Source organism: Lates calcarifer, unplaced genomic scaffold (genome assembly GCF_001640805.2).
Source record: "Lates calcarifer isolate ASB-BC8 unplaced genomic scaffold, TLL_Latcal_v3 _unitig_1963_quiver_745, whole genome shotgun sequence".
In the NCBI taxonomy this organism is placed as follows: Eukaryota; Metazoa; Chordata; class Actinopteri; family Centropomidae; genus Lates; species Lates calcarifer.
Genome location: NW_026115881.1, coordinates 24,466 through 38,105, shown reverse-complemented (window position 1 = coordinate 38,105; position 13,640 = coordinate 24,466). Strand labels below are relative to the sequence as shown.

The 13,640-nt window shown below is 47.1% G+C and overlaps 1 protein-coding gene across 3 annotated transcripts in view; it reads left to right on the top strand.

Annotated features, from left to right (window-relative positions):
- Window positions 1-13,640, top strand: part of acvr2ba (activin A receptor type 2Ba) — a 47,867-nt gene that overhangs the window by 14,197 nt on the left and 20,030 nt on the right. Inside the window, exon 1 of one of the 3 annotated variants that reach the window (XM_018688565.2) lies at window positions 9,677-10,339. The exons of the other annotated variants lie outside the window; for them this stretch is intronic. Within the exon in view, the coding sequence (XP_018544081.1) occupies window positions 10,288-10,339 (52 nt within the window). The 5' untranslated portion in view covers window positions 9,677-10,287. Of the gene's footprint in view, window positions 1-9,676; window positions 10,340-13,640 lie in introns of those variants that run through there. 3 annotated transcript variants of the gene reach the window in all.

Sequence of the window (13,640 nt, the reverse complement as noted above, 5' to 3'; positions counted from 1 at the left end):
GTGTTACTGTGTGTTATGTGTGTGTGTTAGTGTGTGTTACTGTGTGTTATGTGTGTGTGTTATGTGTGTGTTATGTGTGTTACTGTGTGTTATGTGTGTTACTGTGTGTTAGTGTGTGTTACTGTGTGTTACTGTGTGTTATGTGTGTTATGTGTGTTAGTGTGTGTTACTGTGTGTTAGTGTGTGTTAGTGTGTGTTAGTGTGTGTTACTGTGTGTTACTGTGTGTTAGTGTGTGTTAGTGTGTGTTACTGTGTGTTATTGTGTGTTAGTGTGTGTTAGTGTGTGTTAGTGTGTGTTATTGTGTGTTAGTGTGTGTTACTGTGTGTTACTGTGTGTTACTGTGTGTTATTGTGTGTTAGTGTGTGTTAGTGTGTGTGTTACTGTGTGTTATTGTGTGTTAGTGTGTGTTACTGTGTGTTATTGTGTGTTAGTGTGTGTTAGTGTGTGTGTTACTGTGTGTTATTGTGTGTTACTGTGTGTTAGTGTGTGTTACTGTGTGTTACTGTGTGTTAGTGTGTGTGCTTCAGCTTCAGTCTCTGCCTGCTCCTGACTCATTTACCTCTCAGCATCAAGTGCTTCTAAATATGAACTGAATATTATAATGTAATCAACAGAAGCAGCTCTGGTGTTATTGTTGTGCCTCAGTGTGATCAGTATGTAGATTGGTGCTGAGGTGGCTGCTGTTTTATTACCTGAAGATCAAACTCTGATCAGATCACCCTGACCTGCACACACACACACACACACACACACAGCTGACCAGGAGATCACCATGACAGTGGGGAGTAAAGATGACACATTATTTCTTATGTTCAGTCTGTAGAGAGGCATGTGGTTCTGGGGGGGCAGTGGTATTCCAGCAGCTCCCAGTAAAATCCCTGTTTTTGTCAATGGAGTCTGGTGCTGATATACAGAGATGTAAATGTTGCGTTTGCTTATATTAAAACAGGAAGTGTATCATTTGCCATTTTTCCTCAGATTTTAAGCAGAATTGAAGTTTATTTTTAGTTTAGTTTTTATGTTATATTTGAATAAATCTTTTCCTGGACTGATTACAGAACAGTTCAGCTGTAACTCATGTGACCTTTAGTTCAGAGGCTCAGATCGGTTTGTATTCAGTCTGGATCAACTCTAATCTTAATCTACAAATAACTGTAGCTCCGTCATCTGACAAAGTTTGAACAGACCTTTTCTCTCCCTCCTCCTCCCCTTCATGTTTTAATCTGCTTCCCTCTCCTCCTCTGCCTCACTCTTCACCTCAATTATCTTCTCTTTCACCCTCATCCATCAGGGATCGATGAGGCTCAACTCACTTGCTCTTTTTCTCTCTCTGATCCAAACTGTTCAATAAAGGCAGAAATGCCATCACATTGATCTCGGGGATGTGTTCGGGGTCCTGTGCTCGGAGAGGTCACCGTGTTTTAGAAAAGCAAAAACTAAAAATCAAATCTTCTTTTTCTCTGCAGGCGTTCAGACACAAACAGAAACAGATGACTAATCTCTCACTTTCTTGTACAAGTTTTTCGGGAACATAATGATAAACTTCAGGGAAATCAGTCACCATTTTGGGATTTTGCGGTGCTGTAACACAACTTTTGTTTGGTTTCTACTCACGTTTCCATCAGAATCAGAGCGTTTTCAGGGCGGACAGGTTGGAGCTCAGAGCTGCGATGTGCCTCTCACTGTTGCTGTGTGATTTGTGTCTCTGTGTTTAACATCGCCTCCTCTGCAGTGACGCTTCATCAAGACTTAATGAGACGAAGAGACACTCAGCAGTAAATGGCTGAGATGTAACTGTCTGCTTCACTGACAGCCAGTCGCTCGGTTCATCATCAAAAAGGCTGGAGAAATACCTGCAGAGGCCTGACAGAAAAACACCTGAACGCCTCACTAAGAACTCTCAGGGTTCCACTGTTGGTGCAGCAGACAGCTGAACAGTACAGTCCTGCAGGGATGACGTGTCTCTGTAGTCCAGCCCTGGTCTGCACCATGTTCAGACCCCAAACCAGGAGCTTTAGTAATTGTTGATCTAAAGAATATTGATAATTCTGGGTTATACCTGCAGAAGTGTGTGTATCAGTATCTTTGCATCAGAAAGATGCGGCTGCTGCTCTTTAATATTGCAGCTCTGTGTTTGCGCTCGCAGCAGGAGTCCTGCCGTCTCTCTCTGCATGCAGCTCGCTGCGTCTCAGCTGCAGCACTTCATCAAGCCGCTCCGTCCTCTTTAAACATGCACCGGCTGCCATCACATTTACATGCACAGACCAAATTACTGCCAGTAATCAGGTCAAGGCAGGAGATCAGGTGACGTGTTTTAGTTCACTGCCTTCAGGCCTCCATATTTCCTCATGAAAAACTGAATGAAGGAGGCTGACGCTCTTTCACATTGAGATATATGTTAGTTTCTGAGAGAGGACTGAATGATGGAAGTGAATTCTATATTTTTTCTTCTACTGATGAGTAGAAACCAGTTAATTACAGAAGTAGTGTGGATAAATGTGGAGTAACTTTGTCTCAGCTGAGAACAGTATAAACTGTCCTCGTTAACAGAGGACGTCCTTTATCTTCAGAACTAAATGTTAATGTTAGATTCAGGTTCCTTTTTCAAACACAGCTCCTAACAATCAGTGCAGAGTTGGAGATTTTCTTGTGAGTGGCTCGGCCCTTCATTTAAATGATCCTATGATAAAGCAGCTGTTCCAGTCTCTGTGGACTGAAGGTGTTTCTCTGATTTTTCGTCACCTTCAGGAGATCGATCTGCTGCTCTCCTCCCTCTGCTCTTACCTTTCATAAACACAAAGAAAACAACTGTTTATTACAACTCTCCTTCCAGCAGCCCAGCCCCCGACATTATTAAAAATCCTTCATTTCACTTTAATGGAGAAAAATAAAAGCAGATTGTCTACACTACATTTTAAACAGTATTTCTGCTGTGGAGTTCAAAGTGTTGAGGCCTCATTGATCATAGTCTCATTCTAAGTCTGTGCAGTGTCGTGTCGTGTGACTGACGCCTCTTTACCTGCTCGGATCTTGTTTCTCGTCTTTTTTTTTTACCGCAGCGTTTCAGACGTTTGTATAAAAAGCTCCTGACAGCTTGATGGAATCATCAGCAGAGGAAACTTCTTCTTCTTCTCTCTCTCCCTCCGTCTCCTACAAGGCCACCAGCTCGTCTTATAGTTACATAAAGCCCTTATATAAACGGCTGACAGGCTGGCAGGGCGACCGAGCTACAGCATGAATGAGGAGAGAGAGGAGGTGACAGGGAGATGGAGGAGGATGACTGGTGTTCCAGTCTGACCTGGTCTCTGACAGGTGTTCACCTGTGGTCTGGAATATGTCAGCTGACCACACACACCTTTACATTTACAGTGTAGTGTTCATCAAACAGGAAAATCACAGGATGAAGATTTTATTTGTAGTAAAATGTGCTCAGGCTTCTGCTACGATATCACTCCGTCTGTTCAGACTGACAAATCTGCTGTAGTGGGAAGAGTGTGTGTGTGTGTGTGTGTGTGTGTGTGTGTGTGTGTGTGTGTGTGTGTGGGTTGAGGAGGGAGATGTTCACTTTCTACATCCTAGGGCAAACTTAGTGTGAGACGGAAAAGAAACCATCTGAATGTTACAACCCCAGGCAAGTTAAATATGTGTGTGTGTCTGTGTGTGTGTGTGTGTGTGTGTGTGTGTGTGTGTGTGTGTGTGTGTGTGTGTGTGTTTGTCTCTGTCTCCATCAGCAGTGCTTTAAGAAGAATCCATGCATTAGTTATCAGCTCAGCTCTGATTTTCTTGTCTCTGCTCACAGCTCCGACTGATGTAACATGGCTAACGCAGCACCCTGCTCTGTGTGTGTGTGTGTGTGTGTGTGTGTGTGTGTGTGTGTGTGTGTGTGTGTGTGTGGTTTCCATGTCTTGCTTCACCAAAATAACTGATAGTGAGATTTGTTCTCATTTACGCCTGCCGTTAAAGCGTCATTCCACGGCGTCGTCCGTCTCGCTCTTACTCCAGTCGAACCTTATTTTCTCTGTGTGTTTGGGTGTAAATAACTGTACCCAGCAACCTCTGAACAGGCCACTAAAGTGCTTGAGTCTGATGTGAAAAATTTCTCTGCAAAACATCTGAACACAAGTTCCTGGATCCCGTCGTGGACCTGGACGGAAACAAACCTCAGGTCTTCAGGGTAAAACTGAAGCTGCAGAGATCTGACGTGAAGAGACGTTTCAGTTTCACTGCACACACTGTCAGTGTATATCACAGTGGATATGGTGGCTTGTTACAGAGGTATTATCTGGTGAAATGGTCACGACACAAACACTGAACAGAAACCTCTCTGTCTCCTGAGTGGACGCAGTCTGACCACAAACAAACAAATTTCACTTCATCCAGTCCCTGTGTGTGTGTGTGTGTGTGTGTGTGTGTGGTGTGTGTGTGTGTGTGTGTGTGTGTGTGTGTGTGTGTATCAGTGTGTGCTGTGTGTATTTCTGTGTGGGAGCTGTTCAATGGCTTTATAAATCATCCTCTATATTAGGATTTCAGAGAGAGAGAGAGGGGGGAGATTTACCCTTTAATACAGCTGTGTAAATCATCCACTTTATTAGAATGTATATTTCACTGTGTGTGTGTGTGTGTGTGTGTGTGTGTGTGTGTGTGTGTGTCTCTATATCACCCAGAGGAAAAGCTCAGAGACTCTCAGTCACTGATAGAAACATCTAATGCTCCAATCACCATTTCTGTCTCCTAACACTCCCATTCACTTTAACAGCAGGAAGACAGACGTGTGTGTGTGTGTGTGTGTGTGTGTGTGTGTGTGTGTGTGTGTGTGTGTGTGTTCAGTCTTACGGCGGCAGGCAGGGAAATGCCACAGAGATGGAGGTTAGTGAGGCGAAGCTGCACCCACATGATCCTGCAGTCACCTCAAAACACCCCACTCTCACACACACACACACTCCACCACACACACACACCCACCACACACACACACACACACACAGACTCGTGCACACTGAGCTGAGGGTGAACCACAGGACTAAGTGTGGCTGCAGGGAGGCCATTGTTCCTCTGCAGCAGGGAGCAGCTCCTCACTCTGTTTATCAGCTCAGTAGAATCAGTAGAATCAGTAGAATCAGTAGAATCAGACTCGGGTGTGTGTGGAGGCTCATACACTCCACCTGTACTTATACTCCCATAAAACACTGATACCTGCTGTGAGAGTCCAGCTGTTAGAAAACATCTGTGTCTCTGAGGAGGAGTCAACTACAACTCCCAGGGTGCATTTCACCTGGAAGCATCAGCTCCTCGCTGCAGATGATGGTGATGATGGTGATCATATAAGGCCAAACTCACCGTGTGACTCGTGGTTCAGAGTCAGTGCTGCGTTCAGGTGCAGCTTGATGTGACCGTGCTGTGTGTTGGTGGTTTGACGTGAGAACTTCGTTAAGATTAGAGGACCTCTGTCGTCATGGTAACGTCAATAAACTGAGGCCAGTTTTTGTATAAAACTGTGAACCTTTGAAAACGCAGGCTGTTTTAAACCTGGTTTAAACCGGAGTGTGATCTGTTGAAAACGCCACCGTCGCCATGGAAACTGCCAATATGGTGGTTCCTGTGAAAAGTGCTACTGTGTTTTTCAGATCAGTGTAAACGATCGTTCTGACAGCGTTGTCATGTGAACGCTGAAACACAGAGGAAAGCGTTTCCGTGTTTGATAAACTGTTGTGGCGTGAACAGTTGGTGAGGTCAGAGAACGATCGACTGACGGTTTTCAAACACGTCGTTCCCACATTTTTTACTCATTCGTTTGCGCGTTTAAAAAGAAATTTGACCACTGCAGGACTCCGTAGGAACAGGAAACAGACAGTCTGATGTTTTGTCGACCTCCTCCTGATGACACTTTGTCGCTGTTTACACGACGTCACCTGGCGTCACCTGACTTCCTGGATGGCGGCGAGCTGCTGTGAGGTCGTTTTTCTAACGTGTGACCGGAGCAGAGCGAGTGGTTAACAACAGAGTTTAATGGTTCAGTGTGATGGATTTAATTCTTGTGCTTGTCGCCTCCCAGATGGATTCATTACAGGATGAAGACTGGCTGCGCACACACACACACACACACACACACACACACACACACACACACACACACACACACACTCCCCTGCTAAACACAACACACTGTTTGTCTTTTTGGACAGCACACAGAAGAAGGGTTTCAGCCACTAATTGGCGTAGCAGCTTGTGTGTGTGTGTGTGTGTGCGTGCGTGTTTGTGTGTTTGTGTGTTTGTGTGTGTGTGTGTGTGTGTGTGTGTGTGTGTGTGATTAACTGGGAGTGTGCCAGAGCTTCTTCAGTTTGGCTGAGATGATTGCCTCCATTCTGTTCAATATTGACACAGATTAAACTGGTAGGAGACAGAAAGCTGTGTGTGTGTGTGTGTGTGTGTGTGTGTGTGTGTGTGTGTGTGTGTGTGTGTGTGTGTGTGTTACATGTATCCACTCCTGCAGAAAGACCTGAAATAAAGATCATTAGACACTAATTCATCGCAGCTTTACCTGAGAAGCAGCAGTTCACCTGTACATTCATGTTTCCTCTGTACAGAGCCGTTAGCCGCTATGCTAACACGCACACAGCAGCAAATAAACATCAACAACAATACAACAATACAATACAACAAATAAACAAAGCCTTTCTTCTTAGAAAGTTAGTGAGAGTTTGAAAGAGCGTGAGTAGAAACACAACGAGGCTGTAAAGGTGGACTGGTGAGTAGATGGGTTTTCATGTTAACGTCCCCGACAACCTCTGTAGTCTCATTTAGACACTCGTTAGCAACCGCCTTTTTTAAGACACGTAAAAGCTTCAAACATCAGGAGTGGGGGATTTACTGACCCATTTTATGTCGGAGAATCAAACCTGAAAATGTCTTGAGCTTGTGTTAAAACCACAGACCTTATTTCAGACATTTAACCAGAAACACACTGACAACAGGAAGTGCTAACATGCTAACATGCTAACTGACTTCCTGGTGAGTGCTTGGTCTCAGAAGTCATTAGATTTCAGTTGCGTTGACAGGTGACAGGTGACAGGTGATGTGACTCACATCTGTCATGTCGGTCTGTTTAAACTGTGTGAAACTTTCTCTCTGTCAGAACAGTGACTAAAGCTGCAGTTTAACGACGTCATGACGCAGTGTGGGATCATGGGAGTTGTAGTCTTCATCTTCTCCTGGTCAGGCTCCTTCAGGAGCTGAATCCTCCTCAGCTCTCCTCCTCTGATTGCAGACTCTGACAAACAACCAAATGAGACGTCACCATGATGAAAAGGACAGATTTCATCCAGGAGTATCAAAACATTTTAAAGCAGAAACTTTACAGATTAAATCTTTAAATCAAATCCATCAGTAATGAAGACACACACACACACACACACACACAGTCTGTCAGCCCTCCACAGTGTGTTTACAGACAACAGTGTGTGTGGCAGCAGTGATGGGAGCTGTGGTCTTGCATCAGTCTGCAATAACAGCTACTGTTAACTACACTGAAATTAATTTATCACACTCACACAAAACCTCCTCAGAGATGAGCTGTTTTTAAGACTTGTTGTTTTCACTGCACAGACTGACAGGAAGACAGACAGACAGAGGGCTGTTACTGTGTGGTACTTTTACTTCAGTAAAGTATCTGATTACTTCTTCCACCACTGAAAGTCCCACAGTAACACACACACAACAGATGGAGGCAGTGGTATTCCAGCAGCTCCTGTTAAATCTCTGTTTTTCTCTATGGAGTCTGGTAGAGATATATAGAGATGTTTCCTCTTTGATAAGAAGCTCTGTCTCTGTAGGAATCCTCTCATCATGTTGTCAGACTCTGAGAAGAACAATCTGAGTCTGTCAGAGACAAAACATTTTCAATCAGTTTCTAAGCATCAGGTCATTAGAGCTCTGCAGGTTAGTTCATGTTAGACACATGTTAATATGAGTGGAGGAGACGTCACCTGGTCAGAAACCACTGATGATCCTCTGTCTTCACGTCACAGTCCGACTCGCTGTGTGCAGATCTGACGTGTGGGTGCTGCACAGAGACATGGTCGTCGAGTGTGTGTGTGTGTGTGTGTGTGTGTGTGTGTGTGTGTATGCATATGTATGAGTGTGTGTGTTAGCGATGTGTTCAGGCATGATCGGTGCTCACAGCTCTGTGTTTCAGGGCTCGTGTTTGATCCTGAGCCAAGAATAACACAGCTGTCTGGTTCATGTCTGCGTTGTGTCTGAACTTATGTAACATCAGCTGATGGAGACTGAGGCTGCATTCACCAGCAGAACGTTCACCAGTATGTTCACCAGCAGAACATTCACCAGCAGCAGAACGTTCACCAGTATGTTCACCAGCAGAACGTTCACCAGCAGAACGTTCACCAGTATGTTCACCAGCAGAACGTTCACCAGCAGAACGATCACCAGCAGAACGATCACTGTGCAGTGTGGAGCCCTGAATGTTTCAGATTAAAGAGATGGAGGGTTTGTGTTGCCTCAGTCTCGTATCTCCACTGTGATCGTGTTAATAAAATCAGAGGGACCGTGCCTTGGACCCAGATCTTCAACATGAACTTCGTGAGGTGCAGCTGCAGTCGTAGGTTCTCCTTCTTGCACGATTTCCCTCGAGCAAAGGTTTCTGGGAGATCCATGACCTCGCTCTCTGGCTGAGTCACATGTTCAGATTGATGGATGATAAATATGAGGCTCCTCTTCCCACAGTCTCATCAGTGCTGACTGCTAAAGGATACACTCTGATGGTCCCACTGACAGATGGAGGCTGTCTCTGTAGGGACAGTCTGAGTGGAGGACGCTGGTGGACAGTTGTTCAGTTCTTGATCAATACCTCACTGATTCCTTATTGATCAGTTACAGAAACAGAGCTGTAACTCTGATGAAACCGATCAATATCTGTTGATCAATCAGCCAATATCTGATGATATTTAGAATCTCCCTGATCAGCTGTTTGTGTTTGTTGTTGTTTACAGTTTTTCCTCTGATTACCCATCATGCCTCAGTGGGAGCCAAGTGTCACTGGTGTTGACCATAATGTCCATGTTGACTGCTGCAGGAGGAGCAGAGGATGTTTCTCTCTGTCATTACATTCCTGTCTTTGTATTTAAACATCCGGGCTCTCTCTCTCTCTCTCTCTCTCTCTCTCTCTCTCTCTCTCTCTCTCTCTCTCTCTCTCTCTCTCTCTCTCTCTCTCTCTCTCTCTCTCTCTCGGAGCCATCTTGGACTCAGTTCAGTCTGGCTGCACCAAACACCGTCAAGCTCCTTCGTAAGCAAAGACCGCACTTCCGGTTGAGATTGTCAGAATAAAAGCCTGCTCCGCTCTGTATGAGTGTACAGAGGCTTCATGAACATGTGTCTGTTTGAATGTGAACGGCCTCAGTGACACAGCTGTGATCTCAGCTGCTCCATCATCCTTCATCTTCCTGAGCTTCATCACTGCATGATGAGAGAGCTTCTCTGTGGAGACATGAATCCTGACTCAGGCTGGAATCTTCTTATTTACATCCAGATTCTACCCATGATATAAACACCTAACCAGACCTGAGAGGACCGGAGTCCCTGTTCGTCCCTGATGGATTCTGACCCTGAACATCAGCTGATCAAACTGAGGACCTGAGCTGCCAGCCCCGGGGCTTTTATTGTGAAAGAGCGGGCAGGTGGTGCGGGCTGCGGCGGCGCAGCTTGACGCGTCCTCCTGCGCTTGTCCCCAGCAGCCCCGGCCAGAGAGGGAGAGGGAGGACAAGGCGGTGGAGAGAGCAGCACTGAGCCGCGGAGAGAAAGAAAGAGAGAGAGAGGGAGAGAGACGGGCAGAGGAGAGCAGGTCTGCGGCTGCTTCCACACCTCCAACCGCCTTTTCCTGAGCCTGCCGGTGCTGGTGGTGTTTTATTCTGCGGGCTTTGAGGGAACTATCAGTGGGCTGTGAGTGTGACGGACCCCGGGCTGAGCCGCCGCCGCTGTCCGCCCCGCATGGCTCCGGATCCGCTGGGAACTTCTCCGTAGAGCCGTGCGGGTCTGGTGCTGGTTTGGAGGAGGAGGAGGAGGAGGAGGAGGAGGCTGCTGGCTGGATTATTACACACTGCACATACACACACACACACACACACACACTGCACACAAAAGCCCAGCGGACAAAAACACTGCTCTCCCGGACCCGGGCCTGGCTAGAACTCGTCTTTAAATGTTGGAGGAGGATCCGGGGCACAGCAGGACTCAACCTGGCGGCGCAGCGGCGACCGCCTCCGACTAGAGGGAATATGCTGCTCTCCGGGCTGACGGCTGCACTGGTGCTGGGAACTTTGTGTGCAGGTAAAGACGCGGAGCGGGTCTGTGGGTGAAAGGGCTGCGGGTTGCATCACTGCGGCTCCACACGCTCTCTCCTCTGCAGGACTGTCCCTGCAGCTCCGGGCTCTGCTGCTCAGATCCTGGTCGTTGTCAGGTGTTCTGGGCTCTGGTGGTTCTGGTTCTGCAGAGTCGGGGTTTGATGTGGACTGAGCAGATCCGGGTCTGCTCTGAACCCTGGACACGGTGTGGTCTGCTCTAGGGGTGGGGGGTGCTGGGTCTGCTCTCACAGTACAGGTGGACTGAGGATCCTCGGTGTCCTCATTTTGCACCTGAGTCCGCCTCAGACCGGGAGGGAGGAAAGGGTCCTCCTCGGTCAGGACTCTGTTTGGCTGCATTTGGGGGCTTGGCTGCAGCCGCGTGCGCGTGCGCGTATGTTAGTGTGTGTGGTTGCAGACTGCTGCTCCATTGTCTGCTCAGGCATGCAGGCGGATCAATAATCGATCAGCAGCGCGCGAGCCTCTGAAAAAACAACATCACGTTTGTTTTCTCTCCATTTTCTCTCCTTTATTTCCGCCCTGCACGCGCGTTTTACTACGACACACACGGCGGGCGGATGAATGAAGCAGCTCGGTGAGCGCGGTCATGTGGCCTCGTAGTAGTGAGGGAGGAGGCGTGTGCGCGTGCATGCTGGAAAAATACTACATAGACACGCGCACGCACCGAAAGATGTCAGTGGTGTTCCTGTGGTGGTGGACAGGTGTGTGTGTGTGTGTGTGTGTGTGTGTGTGAGTGAGTGTGTGTGCTTCATGTTTGTTTCCTGGTGAGGTCAGGGCTGTGATCAGATGATTGATTAGATGATTGATCACCTGAAGTGTTGTTTAAAGTTCATGGAGTTTTTGTGAAGCCTCGTTGTCATGGTAACGTAATGTCGCAGGATCAGACAGGAAGTGATCAGGGTCATTGATCAGCTGTTATTACAAATATCTGTCCTCCAGGTGAGGCAGAGAGGATGGAGGACACGCCCACTGATGATGTCACAGCTCACACCTGAGGACCTGGTGGTTCTTGATGGTGTGTGTTACAGTGTGTGTGTTACAGTGTGTGTGTTACAGTGTGTTGCAGTCAGAGGAGAGCGAGTGTTTATTTGCTGCTGTGCTTTTCTTCTGCTTAAAGCTTTATCTCCTGATCAATAACACACACACAGAAAACACACACAATAACACACACACAGAAACACACACAGAAACACACAGAGAAACACACAGCGGTCAGATGATGGATTGTACTGAGCTGAACTGAGGTTTCTAATCGATAGTTTCCTGCAGGTTGAATGTCACCGTGTGTTTACAGCGTCTCTAGGGGGCGCTGTTATATGACATCGTCTAATCTCAGTGGATTAGGTCACAGTTTGCATTAATGTGTAGTATAAGCTCTGTGAGTGAAATGCATTGTGGGAGTTGGAGTTGACTTCTCTGCTTCAGTTTTTTGTGTCTGTGAGCTTCGAGTCTTTATCAGATGTTTTCTAACACAGCTGTTCATCTTTTCTCCTGAAGACTGAACCACACACACACACACACACACACACACTCTGAACATTATGTAATCACAGAGGAGTGTAACAGTGATTAAGTCAAGTTTTGTTGCTGAAAACCTCAGAGGTTTTTTGTGCGTCCCTGGTGGAATTTCACAAGTTTTAATTAGTGCAAACACACACACACACACACACACACACACACACTCTGTGTTGTGTGACTGTAGTTGTGGTGACGTCTCGGCTCAGTTTGTCAGTCAGGAAGCTGCTGAGCTTCAGTTATGAACTATGATCATTGATCGGTTATCGGTTGGTGGAGTCGGTGTGAGATGTTTCTCGTGTGTCTCAGCAGCTGCTCCTGCTCCTCAGAGGATGATCCCTTCACCTCTGGTAAAGCTCAGGTTTCTCCTCTGGCCTGACGATGACGTTTCCATGTTCAGAATCAAACCTGACTCTCTCAGGTCAGGACTCGGTTATCATCTTTTCTCTCTGTTACCATAGCAACCGACTCTCCTGTCCTCTCGTCTGTCTGAGGTTTTTCCTGTAACCTGTTAGATTTCTCTACAAATGGAGCAAAGACCGAACCGTTAGCCCGGGCTAACTGCAGGATCAGGGCCCGGGCAGGTTAACACTTCTCTTTACGAAGCGTTTCCTGTCTGAAGTCAGGAGCTGTTAGCCCTAAGCCTGGTTACCATGGTTACCAGACAGGTGAGAGGGGGTGTGCAGGTCAGGGAGTTGCTGCTGTTGTTGCTGTTGTTCGTGCACTTTTCACCGTTTATTTCTGCAACTAATCAGCCTCCTGCAGAGCAAACGATCGACTTCCTGTTTACGCCGGGACGAGCATGCTCAGTGAACGTGGATGATCATGTGATGCGTGTTTAAACTCCACTCAATCATTACGATGTTACTTTACAGTGAAGAAGAGGAGCAGATTCTAGGTTTTTGTTAGACCTCTGTTTACCTGCGTGGGTTTCTAAAGCTGAGTGGAAGTCAGGTGACACCAGGTGAACAGTTTGCTGGTCCAGGCTGGATTTTTCAGAGATTTGTTGAGTTTTTATTCAGATGAGAATCGAAGCGTAGAGTTGCATTAACATGGACAGAAACTCATCTGGACTGAGATGGATTTAGTCTCTGTTTTAGCTCTGAGTCTGGTCTCCTCCAATCAATCAAATATCCAAGCTGCTCAGATGGAAACGTGAGGGTAAAATCTTCCTTGCCCCCCCACAGGGGAGGTTGATGTAAATCTAAAATTAGAGCCTGTATCTGCAGTGTTACTGTTGTGGAGGGAAACAGAAACTAGTTCTGAGGCCTGAATCACTGAGCTGCCCCCTCACTACTACTACGACTCCCTGCAGGGCCTGAGCACCAGCAGGGGGAGGGGGTGAGGGGGGGAGGAAGGGGTAGATGATGGGGGATGGGTTGCCCGTCGCTACAGGCGAGATTTAAAGGGCCAGTGCCTGTTTTTTTTCTCCTCACAGCTCCCCTAAGATTGATGACATGGGGTCAAGAGGGGAGGAGGGGGAGGAGGGGGAGGAGGGGAGGAGAGGGGGAGGTCCTGGGTCAAGAGCAGACCCAGGGGGAGAAACAGTGATGAACCAGATTCAGCGTGGTGTAGACCTGAGGAGCTGGAGGAGCGCTGGGTTTCTCCTCCTGCAGGAGGAGCTGTAACAGGTTATAGATCATCATCAGATGTTCGTATTGATAACTGATAATTACTGATCAGTCAGGTTCCCCCTGAGGAGAAACACCAGAAACACACTGACTCTGGGACGAGGGAACAGGAAGTGCTAACAT